The 22,006-nt window shown below is 37.1% G+C and overlaps 2 protein-coding genes across 6 annotated transcripts in view; both read right to left on the bottom strand.

Moving 5' to 3' along the window:
* Positions 1-4,058: 4,058 nt before the first annotated feature.
* Positions 4,059-6,384, bottom strand: LOC139711009 (uncharacterized). The gene is made up of 4 exons (XM_071622926.1): positions 6,354-6,384; positions 5,604-5,762; positions 4,736-5,083; positions 4,059-4,258 (listed from the first exon to the last, which is right to left on the bottom strand). The coding sequence occupies exons 1-4, from the start codon at positions 6,382-6,384 to the stop codon at positions 4,059-4,061; spliced, it is 738 nt and encodes a 245-aa protein (XP_071479027.1).
* Positions 6,385-15,503: 9,119 nt separating this feature from the next.
* The window catches only part of LOC139711016 (uncharacterized), a 239,463-nt gene continuing 232,960 nt past the window's right edge, over positions 15,504-22,006 (bottom strand). For all 5 annotated transcript variants that reach the window (XM_071622933.1, XM_071622938.1, XM_071622937.1 and 2 more), the window contains 2 exons: positions 18,818-18,999; positions 15,504-17,034 (listed from right to left, as the gene is read on the bottom strand). In XM_071622933.1, coding sequence (XP_071479034.1) covers positions 16,948-17,034; positions 18,818-18,999 — 269 coding nt within the window. In that variant the 3' untranslated portion in view covers positions 15,504-16,947. The remainder of the gene's footprint in view (positions 17,035-18,817; positions 19,000-22,006) is intronic.

The following is a 22,006-nucleotide window of genomic DNA, read 5'->3' as shown; positions in this document are numbered from 1 at the left end:
AATTTGTTATCATACGCACTGCTGCTAATTAAGGGGCTTTCACAATCGGTCATGTGATCGCTTGCGATCCTGTACAAAGTATACTATCAAGAAATAATGGCAATAGCGATCGCACAACCAATTGTGAAAGCCCCTTTCCCCAGACAAAAGGGGTAGCCATCGAAAAATTACATGTGCCACTTATTTCCTTTCATTGTCTTTCAAAATGTGAACAATATTTTGTTGGTGATATCATAACCATGTGATATTTATTCCAACTGTAAGAACGTATACATGAATTCTTTATCGTGTCTGCTTGGCTATCTTGCTCCTTAATTCAGTTTCCAGACTCCATACAATAATCACATTTATATCACTAGGGTTTGCAGATTTGACATCGAATGGATCATCATAAATGGAATCTAACAAAATTGTAGATGAATTACCCGAACTTGTGTCAATTATATTTTCTTGTCAAGACATATACTGTCATACAGGCCTATTTGTAAATGAAATACAGTCAAACCTGTCTATAGCGGCCACCCGAGGGATACGGAAAAAGTGGCCGTTATAGACAGGTGGCCGCTATAGACAGGTAATCCAACTTTGTGTGCATTGCCTACATGTACATGAATCATCGTTGTATATACATGTACATTTATGTGTGTACGTATGCACACGTGTGTATCATGCATATCTAGAACAATGCCGGTGTTTATGAAATTGTTGCACAGTACACTAGATGTAGCATGTGCACAGTCATGAATTAGTGCATTACTGTGACTGAATAAGTGATGAATGCAACGGTGGCGATCACTGAATGTTGCCCAGAAATGACTGGCACGGCTAAAAAGCAGAATTATCAGCTCGGCTACGGCTCCATCGGGTTTTTGGCCGCTATAGACAGGTTAAAATCTACCGCGGGAAACAAAATTTGTGGCCGCTGGCCGCGTTAGACAGGTGGCCGCTATACACAGGGTCTTTAACATGGCTTTTCTCTCGGGGGGATTTTTCAGTGGCCGCTATAGACAGGTGGCCGCTATAGAGAGGTGGCCGCTAAGGCAGGTTTGACTGTAGATATATAATTTCTATTCAAGCAGCATGACAAGTTGAATTCAAGCCATTTACATTTATCTAATTCCCGGAACTCTGGCATATGCTTGTGAAACGGTTGTGCTTCTGTCAATAATAATTTCTGAACATTGTATATCCACTCTTAATCTCTCATTCAGGCTATTCGCAAGTTATATGTTGGTTAACATTTCTTAATCTTAATTGAGTACCTTTTGGGGTCAATTCTGATAGAGGTGACTTATCTCCACCATCCTTGTCATTGGCTGTTCCCACTGATTTCTCAATTGAGTCTTCAGAAAGTTGCATGGGCTCAGTGGCCTGGTTAATGTCATCCATTCCTTAAAAAAAAATGTTACAGAAAACTCTAGCATTTAGTTCATGTTTCCTCTTAAGTATATTATAATACAAGCAATTGGATAGGTTTGACCAAGTGCTAGTCATTTGTTATCTATTATAATTATGTCACAGGAAGACTTTAGAATACGCAGTAGAATACTATAATGAACCTGTCCCTAAAAGTATTTTAAATAATGCAGATAAATTCTCACGCTCATTTAAATTTATGTGTGTGCTAATTTATATTTATATAAACACACTTTGTTCAGTAAATTCTGCCAAGGACAGCTCGTCAGCATTACGGTAGTTGGTTATGTTCATTTTTATCATATTTCATTGACCAGAATGACTCAAATCCAGACCTGCACTTTGTTGTGATCAACATCCATGGACGAATTAAGCTAGGCAATTACAAATTGGTATAGTGCAATGTGTTTTAATTTTTATTTTAAATTTTCCTTTCCATACCTGGCTTAATCAATTCTGCTAGGGGCAAGTCGTCGTCGTCGTCACCACTGTCGTCTTTGTCACTACCATGTTGTCTGGGCTGGGTTCTGTGGTTCTTTCCTGAAAGAGTATGCAACAAATCACTCGAAAACAATGGCAATTTTTAAAATGTTTTCTTCCAGCAAATCATAATACAAGCAGTTCGATAGGTTTGACCAAGCTCTAGTCTTTTATCATAATTATGCTCAGGAAGACTTTAGAATACGCAGTAGAATACTATAATGAACCTGTCCCTAAAAGTATTTTAAATAATGCAGATAAATTCTCACGCTCATTTAAATTTATGTGTGTGCTAATTTATATTTATATAAACACACTTTGTTCAGTCAATTCTGCCAAGGGCAGCTCGTCAGCATTACGGTAGTTGGTTATGTTCATTTTTATCATATTTCATTGACCAGAATGACTCAAATCCAGACCTGCACTTTGTTGTGATCAACATCCATGGAAGATTTAAGCTAGGCAATTACAAATTGGTATAGTGCAATGTGTTTTAATTTTTATTTCAAATTTTCCTTTCCATACCTGGCTTAATCAATTCTGCTAGGGGCAAGTCGTCGTCGTCGTCACCACTGTCGTCTTTGTCACTACCATGTTGTCTGGGCTGGGTTATGTGGTTCTTTCCTGAAAGAGTATGCAACAAATCACTCGAAAACAATGGCAATTTTTAGAATGTTTTCTTCCAGCAAATCATAATACAAGCAGTTCGATAGGTTTGACCAAGCTCTAGTCCTTTATCATAATTATGCTCTGGAAGAACTTCAGAATATGCAGTCAAAATAGTATAATGAACTTGTCCCTGATGTTAATGGAATTGAATATCTGTCAATGATTTTTTTTTTTTTTTTTTTAAGAGGGAAATTACAAGCACGTTACTCTCTACCACTTTACCGTAGCTGGGTTTTTTTTTCTGTATATACCTGGCTTGATCAATACTGCTAGGGGCAAGTCATCGTTGTCGTCACTGCTGTCGTCTTTGTCACCACGATGAAGCACTGATTCATTCTTGGCATCGGTAGTAGAAAGTTCCTTAAGTGGGCCTTCGAAAAGTTGTCTGGGCTGGGCTGTGTGGTTCATTTCTGAAAGAGTATATCAGAAGAGAAGTGTGTAAATAAATATTGGCAGAGTAGCACAACGTTAACCAAGGTACACAGACCATACGTGTTCTAATTGTTCAGGAAATTATTGCACTCGGTCCTTACACATGTTATTGTTTGAACTATACAATTCTGGTTTTAACAATCAACTTTTTTGGATTCTTATTAAATTTCTTGTTCTACCATTTCAAATCTTATCTTTACTTAACACTGGCCGATGACTTTTGTTTTGAACATATTAATTGTAATACTCACTTTACTCTCCTTATCAAGCTGTGACAACATCTCAGTCTAAGCTAGTTGTATTTCAAATTATTACAATCACATCAACACACCGAAGGTGACTGAGATTAGTTCCATTAATATTGAATCCTTTGTTTTCGTTATCCTATCATTTTAAAGAAATACATTGGTTGATATGGGATGCCCCAATACAATCTCGCACAAATCATAACAAACCTTGTTGGGTTGAATTAGCACGAGGAGACTCCTCTTCTTTTTCGATGTAGGAGCTGGTACTTGGGGCTTCATCATCACTGCAGTCATCATCATAAATTTCCTCAGTGTCTATAATTGTCGCCTTCCAGATGTCCTTCCTCCTTTTACCACATTTCATTTCTATTGTATTCCCTGGTAGAGGAAGTCCGATACATTTCACCTCACTCAGTTTGACGACATTGCGGGATTTATCTCTTTTCCATTCCACATACATCAAGAGGTCAGTTTCAGGTCCAGGGTGAACACCACTGTCACCACTGACGTCTTTGTCACTACCATGTTGTCTGGGCTGGGTTATGTGGTTCTTTCCTGAAAGAGTATGCAACAAATCACTCGAAAACAATGACAATTTTTAGAATGTTTTCTTCCAGCAAATCATAACACAAGCAGTTCGATAGGTTTGACCAAGCTCTAGTCCTTTATCATAATTATGCTCTGGAAGAACTTCAGAATATGCAGTCAAAATAGTATAATGAACTTGTCCCTGATGTTAATGGAATTGAATATCTGTCAATGATTTTTTTTTTTTTTTTTTTTTTAAGAGGGAAATTACAAGCACGTTACTCTCTACCACTTTACCGTAGCTGGGTTTTTTTTTCTGTATATACCTGGCTTGATCAATACTGCTAGGGGCAAGTCATCGTTGTCGTCACTGCTGTCGTCTTTGTCACCACGATGAAGCACTGATTCATTCTTGGCATCGGTAGTAGAAAGTTCCTTAAGTGGGCCTTCGAAAAGTTGTCTGGGCTGGGCTGTGTGGTTCATTTCTGAAAGAGTATATCAGAAGAGAAGTGTGTAAATAAATATTGGCAGAGTAGCACAACGTTAACCAAGGTACACAGACCATACGTGTTCTAATTGTTCAGGAAATTATTGCACTCGGTCCTTACACATGTTATTGTTCGAACTATACAATTCTGGTTTTAACAATCAACTTTTTTGGATTCTTATTAAATTTCTTGTTCTACCATTTCAAATCTTATTTTTACTTAACACTGGCCGATGACTTTTGTTTTGAACATATTAATTGTAATACTCACTTTACTCTCCTTATCAAGCTGTGACAACATCTCAGTCTCAGCTAGTTGTATTTCAAATTATGACAATCACATCAACACACCGAAGGTGACTGAGATTAGTTCCATTAATATTGAATCCTTTGTTTTCGTTATCCTATCATTTTAAAGAAATACATTGGTTGATATGGGATGCCCCAATACAATCTCGCACAAATCATTACAAACCTTGTTGGGTTGAATTAGCACGAGGAGACTCCTCTTCTTTTTCGATGTAGGAGCTGGTACTTGGGGCTTCATCATCACTGCAGTCATCATCATAAATTTCCTCAGTGTCTATAATTGTCGCCTTCCAGATGTCCTTCCTCCTTTTACCACATTTCATTTCTATTGTATTCCCTGGTAGAGGAAGTCCGATACATTTCACCTCACTCAGTTTGACGACATTGCGGGATTTATCTCTTTTCCATTCCACATACATCAAGAGGTCAGTTTCAGGTCCAGGGTGAACACCACTGTCACCACTGACGTCTTTGTCACTACCATGTTGTCTGGGCTGGGTTATGTGGTTCTTTCCTGAAAGAGTATGCAACAAATCACTAAAAACACACAGGCAATTTTTAGAATGTTTTGTTTCAGCATATTATAATACAAGCAGTTCGACAGGTTTGACCAAGCTCTAGTCCTTTATTTTAATCATGCTCAGGAAGACTTTAGAATATGCAGTAATAATGGTATAATGAACTTGTCCCTGATAATGTAGATTAAATGAACTTTCAATTTCACGCTCACTTATCTCTACATAAGTGCTAATTTATGTATATTACACACCCTGTTTAGTAAATTCTACCAAAGGGCAACTCATCAGCATTACGGAAGTTGGCTATGTTTATTTATACATTAAATTTTAATTGACGAGATCGACTCCAATCCTGCAATTCGTTGTAATCAACATACCTTGAAGAATTAAGCTAGGTAATTTAAAAATGGAATTGCATATCTGTCAATGATTTTTTTTTTTTTTTTTTTTAAGAGGGAATTTACAAACACGTTACTCTCTACCACTTTACCGTAGCTGGGGTTTTTCTGTATATACCTGGCTTAATCAATACTGCTAGGGGCAAGTCATCGTCGTCGTCACTGCTGTCGTCTTTGTCACCACGATGAAGCACTGATTCATTCTTGGCATCGGTAGTACAAGGTTCCCTAAGTGGGCCTTCGAAAAGTTGGCTGGGCTGGGCTGTGTGGTTCATTTCTGAAAGAATATGCAATAAATCACTAAAAACACTGGCAATATTTAGAATGTTTTCTCTCAGCAAGTTATAATACAAGCAGTTTGATAGGTTTCACCAAGCTCTAGTCCTTTATTATAATTATGCTCAGGCAGACTTGAGAATGTGCAAGTAAAAATAGCGGGATTTATTACTTTTCCATTCAACATACATCAACAAGTCAGTTTCAGGTCCAGGGTGAACTGGATGAGTGAAACATACAAGTATTTGAGTACTTTTAGAGTAGGGTAATTGGGTTAATAGTTTCTGCCAAACTTCATTTCAGTTATTTGCTCTAAAATTAATAGATATTAATCTGCATTCATGCCAAGGAATAAACACATAGATATTCCGTTTAACTTTAAATTACATTTAGCCACTTAGCTGCATACTAAAGTACATCACAAATGTTATAAATATTACAAAATTATTACAAATTAAAAGACGGAGCGAATAGCATTCTTATACATCATGACATGGAAATGTCATATAACATTCCCCTCCCCTAACATTTGAAATTGAATATATCCGGCAACAAACGATGGATCAATTTTAAATGGCATTTTCACCCTTACCATCAGACTTGTTCTCCAGAGGCCCTTCCATGCTGACGTCTATGACTGTGAGGCTTCCAGTAACAGTTAAATGGTGTCCTAAAATGATTTAAGAGGATACAGATACAGAAGATTTACATATATTTGATATTTTATATGGAATTCACGAGCCCACTGTAAATCTGAAAATGGTATAGATCTAAGGGTTGTCCAAAAGGTCAGGTAAAGAGGGTAGTTTTCAGGGCAGCTGGACATGTCATGTACGCAACGTGAATACTGAAAACGGTATGAAATTCAGTCATAATGGCTGTCCAAAAAATTGTATATTTTTGTGCTGTTACGTACTTACGGTCCACTCCAGTGTCATTTTTTGTTTTGTTAAATGCAAATGGACAAATGGATGGGTTTACGCAATGCAAATGACGTTTTTTTAGAAAAATAGAATGGTGTTCCACGTCTAGATAGAGATCTAGACAAACTCAAACTACAGTAGATCTAAAGACTTAGCATATTATTGAGGTAGTGGCTATTCTTGCGACGAGTCATCGCTCGCACAGCCACTGACTTAGCCACAGTCGGTATTTTGTGTATCGCGAGATAGCTAGCGATAGACGAGTCTACTTGTCTAGTCTCTAGTAGAGGCATAGATCAATCTACTCGTGAAATAGGCCCCATCACTACAAATACATATGATATGGGACCTTACATGCTGATCGATCATAACTCTCTATATCAAATTACTGATCGCGCTCAGAACCAACAGATGTGAATTGTACAGACTACAGCTAGGGCCTACAGGATTTATACGGCAGTGGGGCTGGTGAGCACAGTATCATAGATCTACTCGTGTTTACGACCCCACCAAACGGCGTTTGCGCGCTGTTACCACATTGGTGGGGCTGATATCCACCGTGCATCTTTTATATAACCCTAAACCTAACCTATCAATATGTCGCGATTTCCTTAACCCTCGGCCTTGAATCAGTCTCCTACATGTATATCAGGATTTCCCCAACCCTACCTAGGCCGTGAGTCTGCCTCCTTATCGCGATCTTCCTAACCCTAGGCCGTGAATCTGTCTCTTATATCGCGATGATCGATTCAAGTAATGGGGCCGGAAACACGATTTTGCCTCTCTAACGTTAGAATCTAGAAATATTACCTAACGCTAGATCTAGATTTTACACAAAATAATGAATGGGGCTGTGCGAGTGACGTGACAATGTAGGACTTAAGTTCGAAGCCGATATCGACCCTACCCGTGATCCGATCTCGCTCAAAATTTGGAAGACTGACTTGATGTTTGAGAACATTTCCTGCGAGTGTAGAATCTAACTTATTTAGATCTAGATCTAACCACTAGTGTTAGGTCTATCTAGAGTCGAGCCTCTAAATGTTAGGTCTAGAAATTTCGTGAAATTCTACTCGGGAGAACATATATTATGAGCATGGATACGAAACTAAATTAGCGCCCAAACTAACATCTAGATCTAGGGTCTATACATATCTATACATATCTATATTAAAATTATAGATGTCTAGACCAGATCTAACTTTAGTCTCAGACTAGATTATAGTCTAGGTCTATCTAACTACTTACTAACTTAGATCTAGATCGAGGTCCAGCAAATCTAAATTATAAGTAATCCTATGAGAATCATGCTGCTAATTCTACAAAAAAAAAAAAACCCAACAGCAATTAAAATAGTGTTAACATAAAGTCGTCTAACTTAATTAGATCGGCATTATCGTGAAATAAGTCCCCAGTCCATTCACTGCCGTTTATTTCGTCAGTGCTGTTGCCCGTTACCCTCTCCCATCGACTTTGTATACGGAGCGAGCGCACGAGCGAGGTGAGTGGTGGCTGATTTCACGATTTGGCCCTTAGATCGATCTAGATCTACTAAGGTTTATCCTTACCATTTTTCCGATTCGTCTGAACTCTGACGTTCGTCGTCGATCACGGGTAGATCTACGGCGTATGAGATAGTTGACGTCCTTCAATTCAGCAGTCCAATGCAATTAATGATATCATATTGAAGTCAATTTTAATACCGGTAGACTCTGCGTACTAACCGTACCCATTATGCATACTGACTGTACATGTACATGGCATATTGAGCATGCAGCCGATGCGCTAGCTCATCTCAGGCGGCGCGCGCGCGCGCGTCAGTACAGTTAGAACGACGATAACGCCTTTTCACTTGTCAGGACGCATTGCAAGCGAAATTACGAGAAAGCGTTATGTGGTTGTGCATGAACGATAACCCCTTTATGCTTCTCGTACCATGCTTTAGGCAAGAGAAGCGAAAGAGCGCATTCACGTTAACCCCTTTTTGCTACCACAAAGACGTGCATACGGCACGTTATCGCCTTTTTCTTTTGGGATTTTTTACAAAATTAGATCGAATTTGACATATCTGTTGATATGAAAATGTAGCTCATGCCATCTGCTTTCGAATGACAAATTTTTATTTTCTTGGAAAATTTGAGCCCGAAGGTGCGCTAACCCCTTTTTCCATTGAGCCGACGAGGTGTTCTGTTGTAAATGCGGTGCACTTAGTCTTTATTCAAGGCTGCGAAGGGAATATCCAAGGGTTATGATGTCCACAGCGCTTAGTCTAATACTCAAGACGGCGAAGGGAATATCCACAGCTTATAATACAGTGTATATCCCTTTATCTAAAAACAACAACAACAAAACAATTCCTCGTGAATTTTACCGTATTTTTCAATCATTTATCATTTTCCGGTGAAAACGCTACAGTGAAAACGCTAATACCACGCCAATGTCGCTTTATTTCCATCCAACAATGAAAGATTATGCAAAAACAATGTACCGGTACACTACGATACATTATAATTAATAATGTTGTAAATGAACAGAGTGATTTTTGTTTAAAACTGATGTATTTGTCGAGAGGGTGGTATAAAAACAGTACTAATCCCTTTTATTAGCAACTTTAGATAACATGATAGCGGTACATCGTTCTAGATAAAGACTAAGTGCACCGCGTGACAGCTGTGGACATCATAACCCTTTGGATATACCCTTTGCTGCCAAAAATAAAGACTAAGCGCACCGCGTTTACAACAGAACACCTGTGGACATACAGAAGGCAGTGCTCGTATTTGTATAGCAGTTAGTTTCGATTCAGAAGGGATATAAAAACGAGACCACATTGGTTAAAAATTCATTTATTATGACTAAGCTACTCATTTGGAAATGCTATCATAGCTTGATAAGCGTATCTATGTCCGACAAACAAAATGACACCATAAAGGTTGTGCCACCTCAGGTGGTACCAATAACCTATTTTTCGGGTCTTGGCCCATGGACTACTGGGGTTCCCGCCATCAAGTTTAATTGTATTCTGTTTTGTTTATTTTGTATCAATATAGTAATATATCTTTGTGTATCTTTTTATTGTATACTCCTAAATTGATGGTGAATAAAAACTGAACTGAACTGAACGGTATTATACATGTACATGTATATACCGAAATGCTAAAATAAATGAAGGAAAAAATAACTAAAAATCAGAAAAGGTAGTTTATAAAAAAAAAATGAATAGCTGCGGATATAATTGAGTATGAATTCCTCTACAAACTGCATTTTAGTTGCAAGATGAAAGCTTTTCTCAGAGAATTTGAAGGGACTATTTTTGATTGGGTGCATGTACAGAAAATATGTGATTTTTTGAGTAAAAAGTACTTGTAGTCTGGCTTTCCAGACCCTTGGACAGAGTTTGAGCTGAAGAAAATTCAAAAATTTGATGGATAAAAGGGTATACATGTATCTCACTTTTTCAGGTTACCAAAGATGAAACACCTAATTTCTCCCAGCCATTTCATAATTTTTTGTTTTGGAAATTTAACACACATCTTTATGGGGAAGTATTTACCCGTGTGAGCCCTACACTATGTAGGCCTTTCTTCCTTGCTAGTCTCCCTCTCTCTCACCAGGGAGGTGATCTCTCACCTCCCTGCTCTCACATATCCCCTCTCCAACGTATCCAAAATTCAGCCGCTAGATTAGTCACCCTTAGTAGGAGCGGGAGTAGGAGAAATGACGCGGGAATGTTTCACAAAGAAGTTAATTATGGTAGGCTTTGTGTGTGTGTCTTCAATAATAATTCTAACTTTCATATAAAAATGACAATTTTGAGACTTTTTCATTCAAGCATTAATCAACAATATAAGTAAGGGGCAAATGATTTTTCCTTTAAATTTGGAGTGGATCCTGAAAGCGTAAGATAAACTGAAAAGAGATACCGATGGCATACTATAATTTGAAGTCGATCTTAACCCTAACTAGGCCAGGATATTTATAGGTAGATAATGGAGCCAGGGTGGGCTCCCAGGCCCCCTTCAGATCTCGGCGGTCCACTGCGCGATCACGAAAAAAATTGGCATACACATTGCCTGTGACGTATTCTAAAATACAATGTACTGGAAAGTTGAGTTTTCAAAAAAATTATCATGTATGCTAATTTATGCATAATGATGCATGAAATCAGACTTATTTGCTATAAATCACTAAATAATGCTCAAAACAGGCACATTTTTTTGTGTGTAAATATTCTTTCTAGTGTCCTTAGCATACTGTATGTAGGTAAAAAATTGTGCCATCAGAAAAATTTCAGATTTTATTATTTTTTGAATTTATGTATTTGTTTTTTGACTTTTTGTGTTTTTCATTGTTTTTTTCAATGAAATTTGTGCACTACATTGCTACAAACATGAAAATGTTATCAATTGATATTAATCAATAAAAACCCCCAAATAATCATGCTTTTATGAAATTTGTCACTATAAACACAGTTTGCACTGAAATTGCACATGAATACACATTATTGAGCAATTTTTGGTCTGACATACATGCTAGATACCTGGGCATCGCAAATTTGGTGTCGAAAGATGTGGCAGACTCGATCCGAAAGAAAAAAAGTCATGAAACATTGCGGCGACAGCTTTTTGTGACGGTGATACATCATGCTGAACGTCGAGGGGGAGCCCCGCCCCTGGCCAAGTTAGGGTTAAGTTCCACTTAAATTCTTTGTGAAACACCCACACATTTCCTGTACTCCACTCACTCCATTGGCTACCAGTCCGTTCGTGCACTACTTTCAAGATCCTATACTTCTGACATACAAAATCACACGACGTATCCTCAATACCTAGTCCAGTGGCAGATCCAGAGGGGGACGCACCTGGATCGAGCATGCCCTCCTTTTATTTTTTTGTTAAAAACAGAAGAAATAAAAAGAAAAAAATATGAAATGAAACCTGGAAGTGGCACCAGAAATATTAGTTGCGCCCCCCCTCCCTTTACAGAATTCCTGGATCCGCCCCTGCAGACTCTCTAGATCTTTGTTCCTCCTCTTATCTTCTGCAAAACCCCTCTGTTTATCTACCTCTCTCCAATAACTTCATGGCCCACGTACAAAACCTGTTATGGTGACCGAACCTTCACTCCCATTGCCCCTACCCTTTGGAATTAACTCCCTGTCCATGTTCAGAACGCCTCATCTATTGAATCATTTTAAATTCTTCTCAAAACTCATCTTTTCAATCAGTTTTCTTCTTCTTTTTTTCTTCCTGGAGGCGCACACAATCTGTATCACATGTACTGTATTATTTTTGTCTTCTTTTTTGGTTTTCAGTTGTCTTTATGTTGATGCATGTTCTAGTTTTCTTGTATAAACAGGATCAGTGCACTTACAAAACATCTGTATAAAGCAACACATAAATGCAATTAATATTACATGTATTGTTATTACCTCGTGTGTAGACTGATGGTAGGTTATCAGTTTCTTCTCATTGGACTTCTTATCTAACATTAGTAAATGTAACGGTCAGCCCCGAGTAGAGATGTCTTAAAAAAAAAGAATAAAGTACATGTACATGTATATGATGAAAACTTACACAAACCATGCATATTTATTACATTGTATGCTGTTACTCGAATTCCCATCAAACGCTGAAAAACATTAAATGCAATGTTATCTCAATAATTTTGTTCAAATGTTACATTTGAAAGAGAGCTATGTCATTTATACTTTCATATAGTCTTTCTCCGTTTGTTTATCCAACAATAAAAGAGTTTTGTTATTCTGAAAGTTTGTAATTCTGAAAATGAAATACGGTTTATTATTTTGAAAATCAATTAAGGATTGTTATAAAAATTTATTAGTAGGCCTACACACCTTTTTCTTTTCACTTTCAGATGATTTCATTTTTGGTTTGGACCTTCTGAATAACAAACCTTATTTCATGTTTAGAAAAGAAACTTCCGGAATAATGATTAAAGTGTTAATGATAAAGAACCTTCTTCATTATCGGCTCAACTTGCATCAAGGTACATGTATACAGAATTTGTGTTTTGGATTAAGAATTAAACCTTCAGAATAATGAACATTACCATTGGTACCGGTAATCTAGAATTTCACATGTATTTCCTTGTCGCTCCTCACTACACTTCCTGTGAACCAATCATATCAAAGCATTCCACACACACCTCCACTTCACTGTATGTGCAAGTGATGCCTCCACCTGTCTCTCAGGTTAAGATTATATACTGCATGCACTACATGTGTTGCGCACACTAGCTTTATGGAACAGTACAATGTACAATGTACATGTAGCAGTATACACTTGCATTATGTGACACATGTAATGAACATTTGTATAGAGTGCATTGTACAACAATTCTCCTCTGAAATGGTGTCCGGCACCAAGAGCAAATCGAGTTATTCCTATCCAACACACTGAAATGTGAAGCGTTTGCCCATTCAGATGCAGAAGTAACTGCTTGTTTTGCTATATACACTGTAGTTTTGTAAGCAATCTGCATCTTATTGTTCATAGTTCAATAGTTCAATCATAGTTTATTTCCAATCAATGAAAATCAAAAACGTAATAATCTGCATCTTATTGTAATGGAGCTCATTTGTTTTGGGCAATGGTACTCAGGAGTGACTTTGTTATGATGAGAATTTTGCTACGTATAACTATGTTTGCAGAGCTACCAAGTCTCACGCAGAATGCGTGAGACTCAAGCATTTAGGGGCCATCTCACAATCTCACGCATGGCACCCATTTTTCTCACGCATCGGGCAAGTCTGCAACTAGGACCTATTATAATGAGCAAAGCTCAAAAAATTAAATTGATAGTTGGAAATGAAGGTATATTACCCTTTTGTCTTTCAAAAAAAGTAAAAAATAGTCACTTAAGTATGCACCTGATCGCACCATTAAGAGCCAAAAATTGAAAAAGCTCCCTACCGTGGGAGGCCACAGGGGGAAAAACCCTCTCACACTCTCGCTCGCGTGCACATTTGCATGCTGAGATGCCGAGTCATGAAAATCTCACTCATAGAATTTTTTTGAACTTGGCATCCCTGTGTTTGTTGTACGTGAATTTTGCACTACAAACTTTGATGGTAAAAATTTGGGACCTAAATTTTTACTTCTTTGTAATGAAATACATGTATTAACCATGTTTGTTGTAGCTGGAGTGCACTTTACATTACACATGTACATCAGGTATCAAATGCTTACCACTTCTAATTTCCTGTCATGCTCTAATTAAATGCTGTTATGTTTTTGTTTACCTAATCCCCTAATGTATGGAATATGGAATTAAAAAGTGCATTTAATAGGGGCAGATCCAGGAATTCTGTAATGGAGAGGTGCCTCTTCAAAATTAAAGAGGGGGGGGGGGGGGCACAGGCGCCCCTACCATTTTTCTTTTGTAGCAAAAAATAAAGAGGGGGCACATGCCTGTGCACCCCCGCCTGGTTCCGCTGCTGTTTAAGAATTCATTTGATGTGCAAAGCTTGAGACCTTCAACAAGAGGACTTGGGACCAAAGCTTGAAACACATCTTTCCTTCAGCAGATGTTACATGTGATGTATGATCTTTCATCAAGAATCTCAGTGTTCCAGAGTACTTGCACCATACATACAGTACACTGCATGAGCATTAAACCCACAAAACCTACATACACTGTAGCAAATTCTTGAAACCTGCCAACATGTGTTTTTGTCTCTGTCTCTTTCTTCTCTCTCACTTGTTTGCTTGGTCATTGTTGCTGGGTTTTTTTTTTTCTCTTGCACACAGTCCACATGCATCTGCATATAATATGGCATACTGAAAGTGCATACACGTACAGTACCAGTACAATATATTTTGTCCATACAAACAGTGTACTAAGAAAGTCGGTGCGTGTATGTGTATTTTATGAAGCAAATATAACATGCAAGCGTAGCAGAACATTTTCACCAACAGAACAGATAAATGTACAACTGTACTTATACATGTTGCATTTAAGAATGTCTGAAATAACCCAGAGGAATCCTATTACGTGTATATGTACATGTATAACAACAATGTTGGGATAACCAAACCCTATATAATTAGCCCAGGCTATTCTAAAAAAGACCTTGGCCTCTTTGGCCATCGATGGCACGATTGTGGCCAAAATTGGCTTTCCTATTGCTCATCCTATTACACTGTATCTCCAAGAATGAATCATTAATTTTTTCCAAAAACATGGTTAGTTTCTCCAAATAATGCTAATTATGCTAATTTATGCATGTTTTTGTGCATCAGATTCTAAGCTCTATATCCCTAAATAAAACTTCAAATAGGCAATTTTTTTTCTAAATATCTTTTGTTGTTGTATCATTAACAAATTAATGCGAAAAAATTGCAGTGTCAAAATGAATTTCTTACAAACATGTATTTTTATTGTTTTTTAAATTCTTATGTATTTCTTTGTTTTTAATTTGTTGTTTTTCTTATTTTTATATCTTTTTTTGTTTTGCACTGTTTCTCTTTACCAAGAATAGTTGATAACCAAAATGGATGTTATCTGAAAACCCATACATTGTACACACAAAGTCATTGGAAACTGCCATTTTTGGTCACATTGATCACAAAAATGTGCTATATCTTGGCAAGTGTATCCCCGATTTTTGCAAATAGGGTCTCAAAACATGCATAAGATGTGACAGAAAAAAGTCATGAAATTTCAACAGAAAATAATTCCATGATAGAAATCATTGCGAAAAATGGGGGGGGGGGGGGGGGGGGGAGGGGCTGGCTACATAGAGTTAAGCAAATCCTCACATTCACACTGTATGGACAAATATCACACCCCATAACTGTTTCTTACTGTCTACAATGGACATGTGATTACAATGGTTTAAGCTATCAGGGATTTTGCAAATGGTCATACAATCAATGAATACAAACACACACACACAAAGATACCTACTCTAAAGGTAAAACTGCCCTAGTGTATACCTACAGATATTTGTATACTCGTACATGTATATGTACATGTATGTAGATTACAGTATAGTGTTGTGCATAAAACCAGACTTTGCGATACTCAAATGTGACATCTGTGTTAGTTGGTTAGTTGGTTAATAAAATCAGCATGGCTTACAGAGTACCTGTGTAACTTTTATGCAATATTGTCCACCCAACAACACTGTTTTTATCTCATCAATAGTAAATTAGAACATTAATCCTGTTGTTTGCTGAAACAAACAGTGCAAAGCAAACAGGAGGCTTTATATTCTCTTGCCAGGAAATCGCAAGATACCTAAGTTTTGGGAAACCTCCTGCAGAATCAATGATGCTTGACAGGTCTGCATTATTGGAACATTCATTAACAACTCCATATTGAAAGTACATTGAGGAGTCAGCAAACTGGTACATTGTACCTATGATCTGTTATGATTTTTCTGTGCTATTTTCATCTAATCTGCAAATACTGAGCTCCTCACTGTGTTATCATCATAATTATTTTTCTCTCCTGAAATTTCCTCAGTATAAGGTAATCATACATCACATTACCTTGCCACATAAAGATGGGCCAGAGGAACCATCATGTAATCCCCAGACTCTCCTTCATCTGACCTGTTCATAGTTAGATTCACCCTGTATTTACAACCTATAAACTTTACAATATTATTACATGCAATATTGCTGTGTGAACAGAATGCATGCAAGCATTTACATAAACAAGAATCATACAGCCTCGTCAGCCACCATGGTAAAAAGTGTTTTACATGTACTAAGTAACAATTTATTTGAATTGTCATGCCAAGTCATAGATCCATTTGAGCCTATGAACACGTAGACGTACTCGGAATTAAGGTTAGTGTCTCCATGAGTGGCACGTATAAAATAATGCTCCATTTTGTCTTTTTTTTGGAAGAGTGGAATGCCTACTTTTTACCAACTCTATTCTATCAAATATGTGAAAATAAGTTTCTCAAACTTGCAGCACTTCATTTATGCTTTATCATAACAAATATTCAGGAAATTTTCAAATTTTCCCACCCTTTCCAATGTCAATCAATCTTGTCAAGAGAATTGAAATTTTGTTGTTCTAACCAGTTCTAATTGCTCAGAGAAACCTTACTGGTACATGTGTCATGAATATTTGCCCACTTTAGGACAGCTTAACACACTCATGAAGTCTCCATGTTAAGAACTACATTTCTGTCTTTGATGTGTGTACAGGAAAAGTTTATTGTAGTTCTGAGACATATGGAATTCTGTCCTGCAGATAGATGTACAACAGTGCGTCTCTGTTCTAATTCTTCTTTGATCTAGAACGCAGCTTGCGGGTAATCACTGCACCAGAGCTCTCTGTTGGCTTGGCCTCACCAAGATTTATGATCTGAAAAATAAAAGGAGAAGGATCATAAATAACTATCACCAATTTCCACATTGAAAATTGTTAGTCATATGAACACTGAAAGGTTTTCTCAAGTGTAATTACAACTAATTCTTATTTAGTGAGGGAAAACCAGTACATTTGGGTTCATTCATTTTTCATCTTAAAATTTGCATTGACAGTTAAAGGGCCTGGGGAAGTCCAGGCAATTTTCATAATTTCTCATTATTTATGTAGTACATACATAGACAGCTCCACGTTTAGATTTATGGAATTAGTCATGGTTCTTCAGCAGATAAACCAATACTCTGACCCCCCCCCCAAAAAAAAAAAAAAAAAAAAAGAGAGAGAAAAGAACAAGTTACACTGAACAAGGATGGTGACATACAGTAGCAGCTGCACCATGAAAATGCACAAGTAGGAGGCTCACATATTTCAGAAATGTAGCAATATAATTCAGTTCCAATACTGCTTGCTTAACAAGGTCTATGTGTAGAATCTATGCACGCTTTCTTCTTCTGTTCAGCTTCCTTGAGCCCCAACTCATGCATTCTTATGTTGAGGCTGCCATGTCATCATCCTCATTCATTGCAATTTGCCATAAATTTGAAAACATTCTTATTCCTTTATATCCCAATCGTTATGAATTGAGAAACTCTGTAAATAGTATAACAAATATATAGTTGTTCAATTGTAAAAGTTTAAAAAATCATAGGAGTTCTCCTTTAATAATAGATCCAGCTAGATTTTTAAAGCCTCACTCACTCAGGCTTGCCCTTGAATTGAAATAAAGACAATCAGATACACTGTACTTCATGAAAGGGAAAGAGGCTGCTCTGTGTGTCCTTTGTTTATCAGCATTGCATAATGCAAGACTTACTTATTCAAAGCATTCAAAATCTATGAACGTGATTCCTCTGAGGACTATGTGACATTTCATCCACCTGTACATGCTCAGTGTATTTCAATCTTGCTCTGTCAAGACAGCTTTGGGCAAGCCTTCTGGTTGTCTGGTTGTTAAATATGTTAGAAGCCAGCCTATTTTTCTGGCAACCCAGCAGTAATGCTTTGTGGTGGAGCAGGACAGTGGACTGGATTTTGCATTCCATCTTGAACCATGCACATAATTGCACAAGATTAAGATTTGGAACCCATTATCATGATAGCATAGTGAAGTTGCTGGGCATTATTTTTGTCATTATAATTATTATTATCATTATCATAATAATAATAATAATAATAATAATAATAATAATAATAATAATAATAATAATAATAATAATAATAATAATAATATTATTATTATTATTTCATTCTGTGAATTTTGAATATGCTAAATTCTTTTAGATTTTGTCAAGCAGTAATACAGATCAATCAGATCTGAAACCCTTTATCCAATGTTCATGTGGTCAGAATATTTTTCTTCTTCTTAAAATTGTTTATTACATATTCAAAGAGGCTGCACCACATCGGTGATCCCTCATGCAACTTTATCAGGATCATTATTGTCTTTAGCCTTGGTGATAATGTTTCCTACCTCAAATGAACTTTCAGGATGTGTTCATTCTGGCAGCATAAATTGACTCTTGGGTAGAAGATATGCTTGAAAATGCTTTTGCTTTCAATTTAGGTAATACTCTCAGATATCCTCCTCTGACATGTCCCTGCTGGCATGACTGTGTCAAAATGTTCAAGTCACGGCAAGATTGACCTAATTTTTATATGTGTGTCAGGGATCTGGATTCAATAACAGGTTTCTTTTTTTCTTTTACTTGTTTTGACCTACATGATCGGGGGAGCACTCGTAGGGGGCAGAAATATCAGTCTTGTAGAGCTTCCTCTTCTTGCGTTTGGCATCTGCTGGTGGGGCACCCATATAGGTCATCTCAATGGGACGCGGCGGAGAAGGAACTGCTGGCTCAGGTGCAGTGGTGGAGGTGCCAGTCGCAGTGTCCACAAGACGCTTTGCTGCAATTGTAATGAACGGTGTAAGAGCTATTGCGCACAAAGTCATGCATTTTTTTTTCCAGGTTGGTGTAGGGATTGTATGAAGGCAGGGTGAAAAATGCAAGGAGGTATCAGTAACACAGATGATTAAATGGAAGTTATGTTTACAGGGGATTTGAAGCCTTAATTAATGATTAGGGCATTTTATTGGGAAAATGTCAATGAAAAATATGCAATGGAGTGAATTAATGAGAGAGTAATGTGAAAATGTCAAATTTGATAAAGTGAAAGTTGATGCATAAATTTGGGTAAAGCTAGTGCAGAAGCAAAAATACATTGGATCATGCAGAGTTGTTGGCATTACCTCAGTTTGAAAGCAGGAATGAGATCAGACACATGGAAAGATGAGGAAGGATTGTGTAGGTATCAATTAGTGTTGTAAATGATGATATAAAGGAAATATGAAACTCCACATAGAGTGGATGACATATAAAAGATATGGGGGGGGGGGGGGGGGTGAGGTGGGAAGATTATTGGTGCAGGGGTTATGGTAAAGGTTATACATATTATGGACATTACAGTTTGATTGAGGTATACAAACATTGCAGTATATACAGTGTATTGGTAAGATATGATTCCAGAAAAAAATTCCAAGACATCCATGACATCAGAAAAAAAAACAATTAAGGATGACAGTTGTACATGAAAGGATAACAGATACATGGAAAGGTGATGGGGAAATTGTAGTAAAGATTAACGAAAAGTTGACAGCCAAGGTCATTAAAGTGCATTTATATTTGTCATGATGGTATAATGAGGGACAGACAGGAAGGTAGAATATGATAGAGAAATAAATAGAATTATGAAACTTAAAGGGTAGTGAAGAAACATTACGAGAAGGATAAAACATATAACGCCATATAAGCAAATACATAAAAGCATATAGCATTATGAGCCAGTAATTCATGCAGGCAACAGAATTGGACATTCATGGAAAAAGAAAAGGGAGAACATAGACAATGCACATGAGAATAAGAATATCTAATAGACATTGCAAGGAAACTTTTTCCTGCTTCCATCACACAGTGAGATCAACACATAACTAATTGAACATCTGATACAGTAGTGAGCAGACATTTTTGCACATTGTGGCTGCTGAATGAGAAATGCTCAAGTGAATGTACTGTAAATGCTGCATTCTGAATACCTGTAAAATTCAAAACAAATCTTAACCCTAAAAGGGCCGAGCTTTTTTGGCTATGCTCAGACTGGGGGTGCCGAGATGTCGGCCATCGGTGGTGCGATCGCGATGAAATTTTGCATGCGTGAGACCCACGTCATAATCTACAAGATTGTGTCATAAGATTTGAAACAATCAATTTCTAATTTTAATCAATTAATTATGCAAATTAAGTTCAACATCATATTTTAGCCTAATTAAAAGCATTGAGATCTATTTTTTGATCTGTAAATCTGTTTTAGCATATTCAACAATTGTACATCACAAAAACCACCCAAACTCATTTCAATTCTTATGTATTTTATTGTTTTCAGAATTTCTTATGTATTTCTGTGTTTTTCAACTTTTGTTTTTTCTTTGTTTTTTCATTGGAAATTGTCACTGACCACTTTTCTACCATAATTACCACAAAATTAATCAATGAAAGTGATTAATTGTAAAAATAATCAGGTTTTTACGACTTTCATGACAGAGCACTGTTTTCCATAGGAAATGTATACAAAATCACAAAATTGTGCCCGTTTTGGGGCGACATTCCGTTACAAAAATGGGCGTGGCTTCGCAAAAGTATGCGCGGACATTGCAAATTTGGTCTCAAAAGTTGCACGAGACTTGAACAAACAAAGTCAAGAAGCCTCGCGACAAGGCCTTCTTGCGTTACAGAATTACAGCGTGAAACGTCGAGGGGGGGGCGTATTCCCCCCCCCCCCCCCCCCGGCCCTTTTAGGGTTAAAACAGACACACAATGAATTGTGACAGCACATCATCACTTCTTCATTGGAATTTTGAAATATAAATAGCATTTTGAAGAGTAACATAGAGGTGTCTTGTGACCATGAAGATCTCATGTCCAAACTACATGGTATTCTCAATGTTATCTGATGCCTTATGCAATTTAGGTAAAATAAGCATTGTGAAATCTTAATGAAAATGTGTGTATCAACCATATAGGATGATATGACTTCAACCCCCCCACAAATATACTTGCAAATAAAAGATTCCAAACAACAAATCCCACTTGAGTATGTACAAGTATGATTATGATTTCATCATGGCTTTCACAATGAATGCTAAATAACTGGCGCTTAAATTTACATGTGTACTTCAATGAAGGGCAATTTGTCAATCCGGTGCAATAAACACAACTTGACATAAGAATAATCGATTTGCTGAATTCCACTAATCAATTCACCTCTGAATTATATTTATTATTTTATTTATCATTTTTCTACTATAGATTCTTGTATTAACTCTATGGGGGGGGGGGGGGGGGGAGGGGTTAAACAAGTCCCCCTCAACATTTTTCACAATGATTCTAAAAATTCAAATTTTTCTGGGCTGAAATTTCATTACTTTTTTCTTTCACATTTTGAGACCCTATCTGAATAAATTGGCGGGCGGTATGTTTGCCGAGATATAGCACATTTTCATGCCCAATGTCACCAAAAATGGCAGTTTCCAATGACTTTCGTGCGTACATTCATGGACCTACTACCCATGTAGGTCCATGGTACAATGTATAGGTTTTACATGAAGTGTTGTCAGATTAATTTTTCCTTGTTTTTCTCAGATAACATCCCTATTGGTTATCACCAACTATTCTAGATAAAAAGAAACAATGAAAAAACAACAACAAAACAAATACATAATGAAAAAAAAATAGCTCTGAAATTAATTTTGAGGGATAGAGAGATAGAGACAAAGAGATGGAGAGAGATAGTAGGATAGATAGAGCCAAGAGGGATAGTGAGGTACAGTATAAACATGCATGTTTTAAATCCCTTTTAA

The sequence above is a fragment of the Diadema antillarum genome, unplaced genomic scaffold (assembly GCF_040938485.1).
Source record: "Diadema antillarum isolate AM-2024a unplaced genomic scaffold, OU_Dant_1.0 seq00001602_RagTag, whole genome shotgun sequence".
NCBI classification, from domain to species: domain Eukaryota; kingdom Metazoa; phylum Echinodermata; class Echinoidea; order Diadematoida; family Diadematidae; genus Diadema; species Diadema antillarum.
Note: the sequence above shows the minus strand (reverse complement) of the source record. Positions and strands in the feature narration are given on the sequence as shown.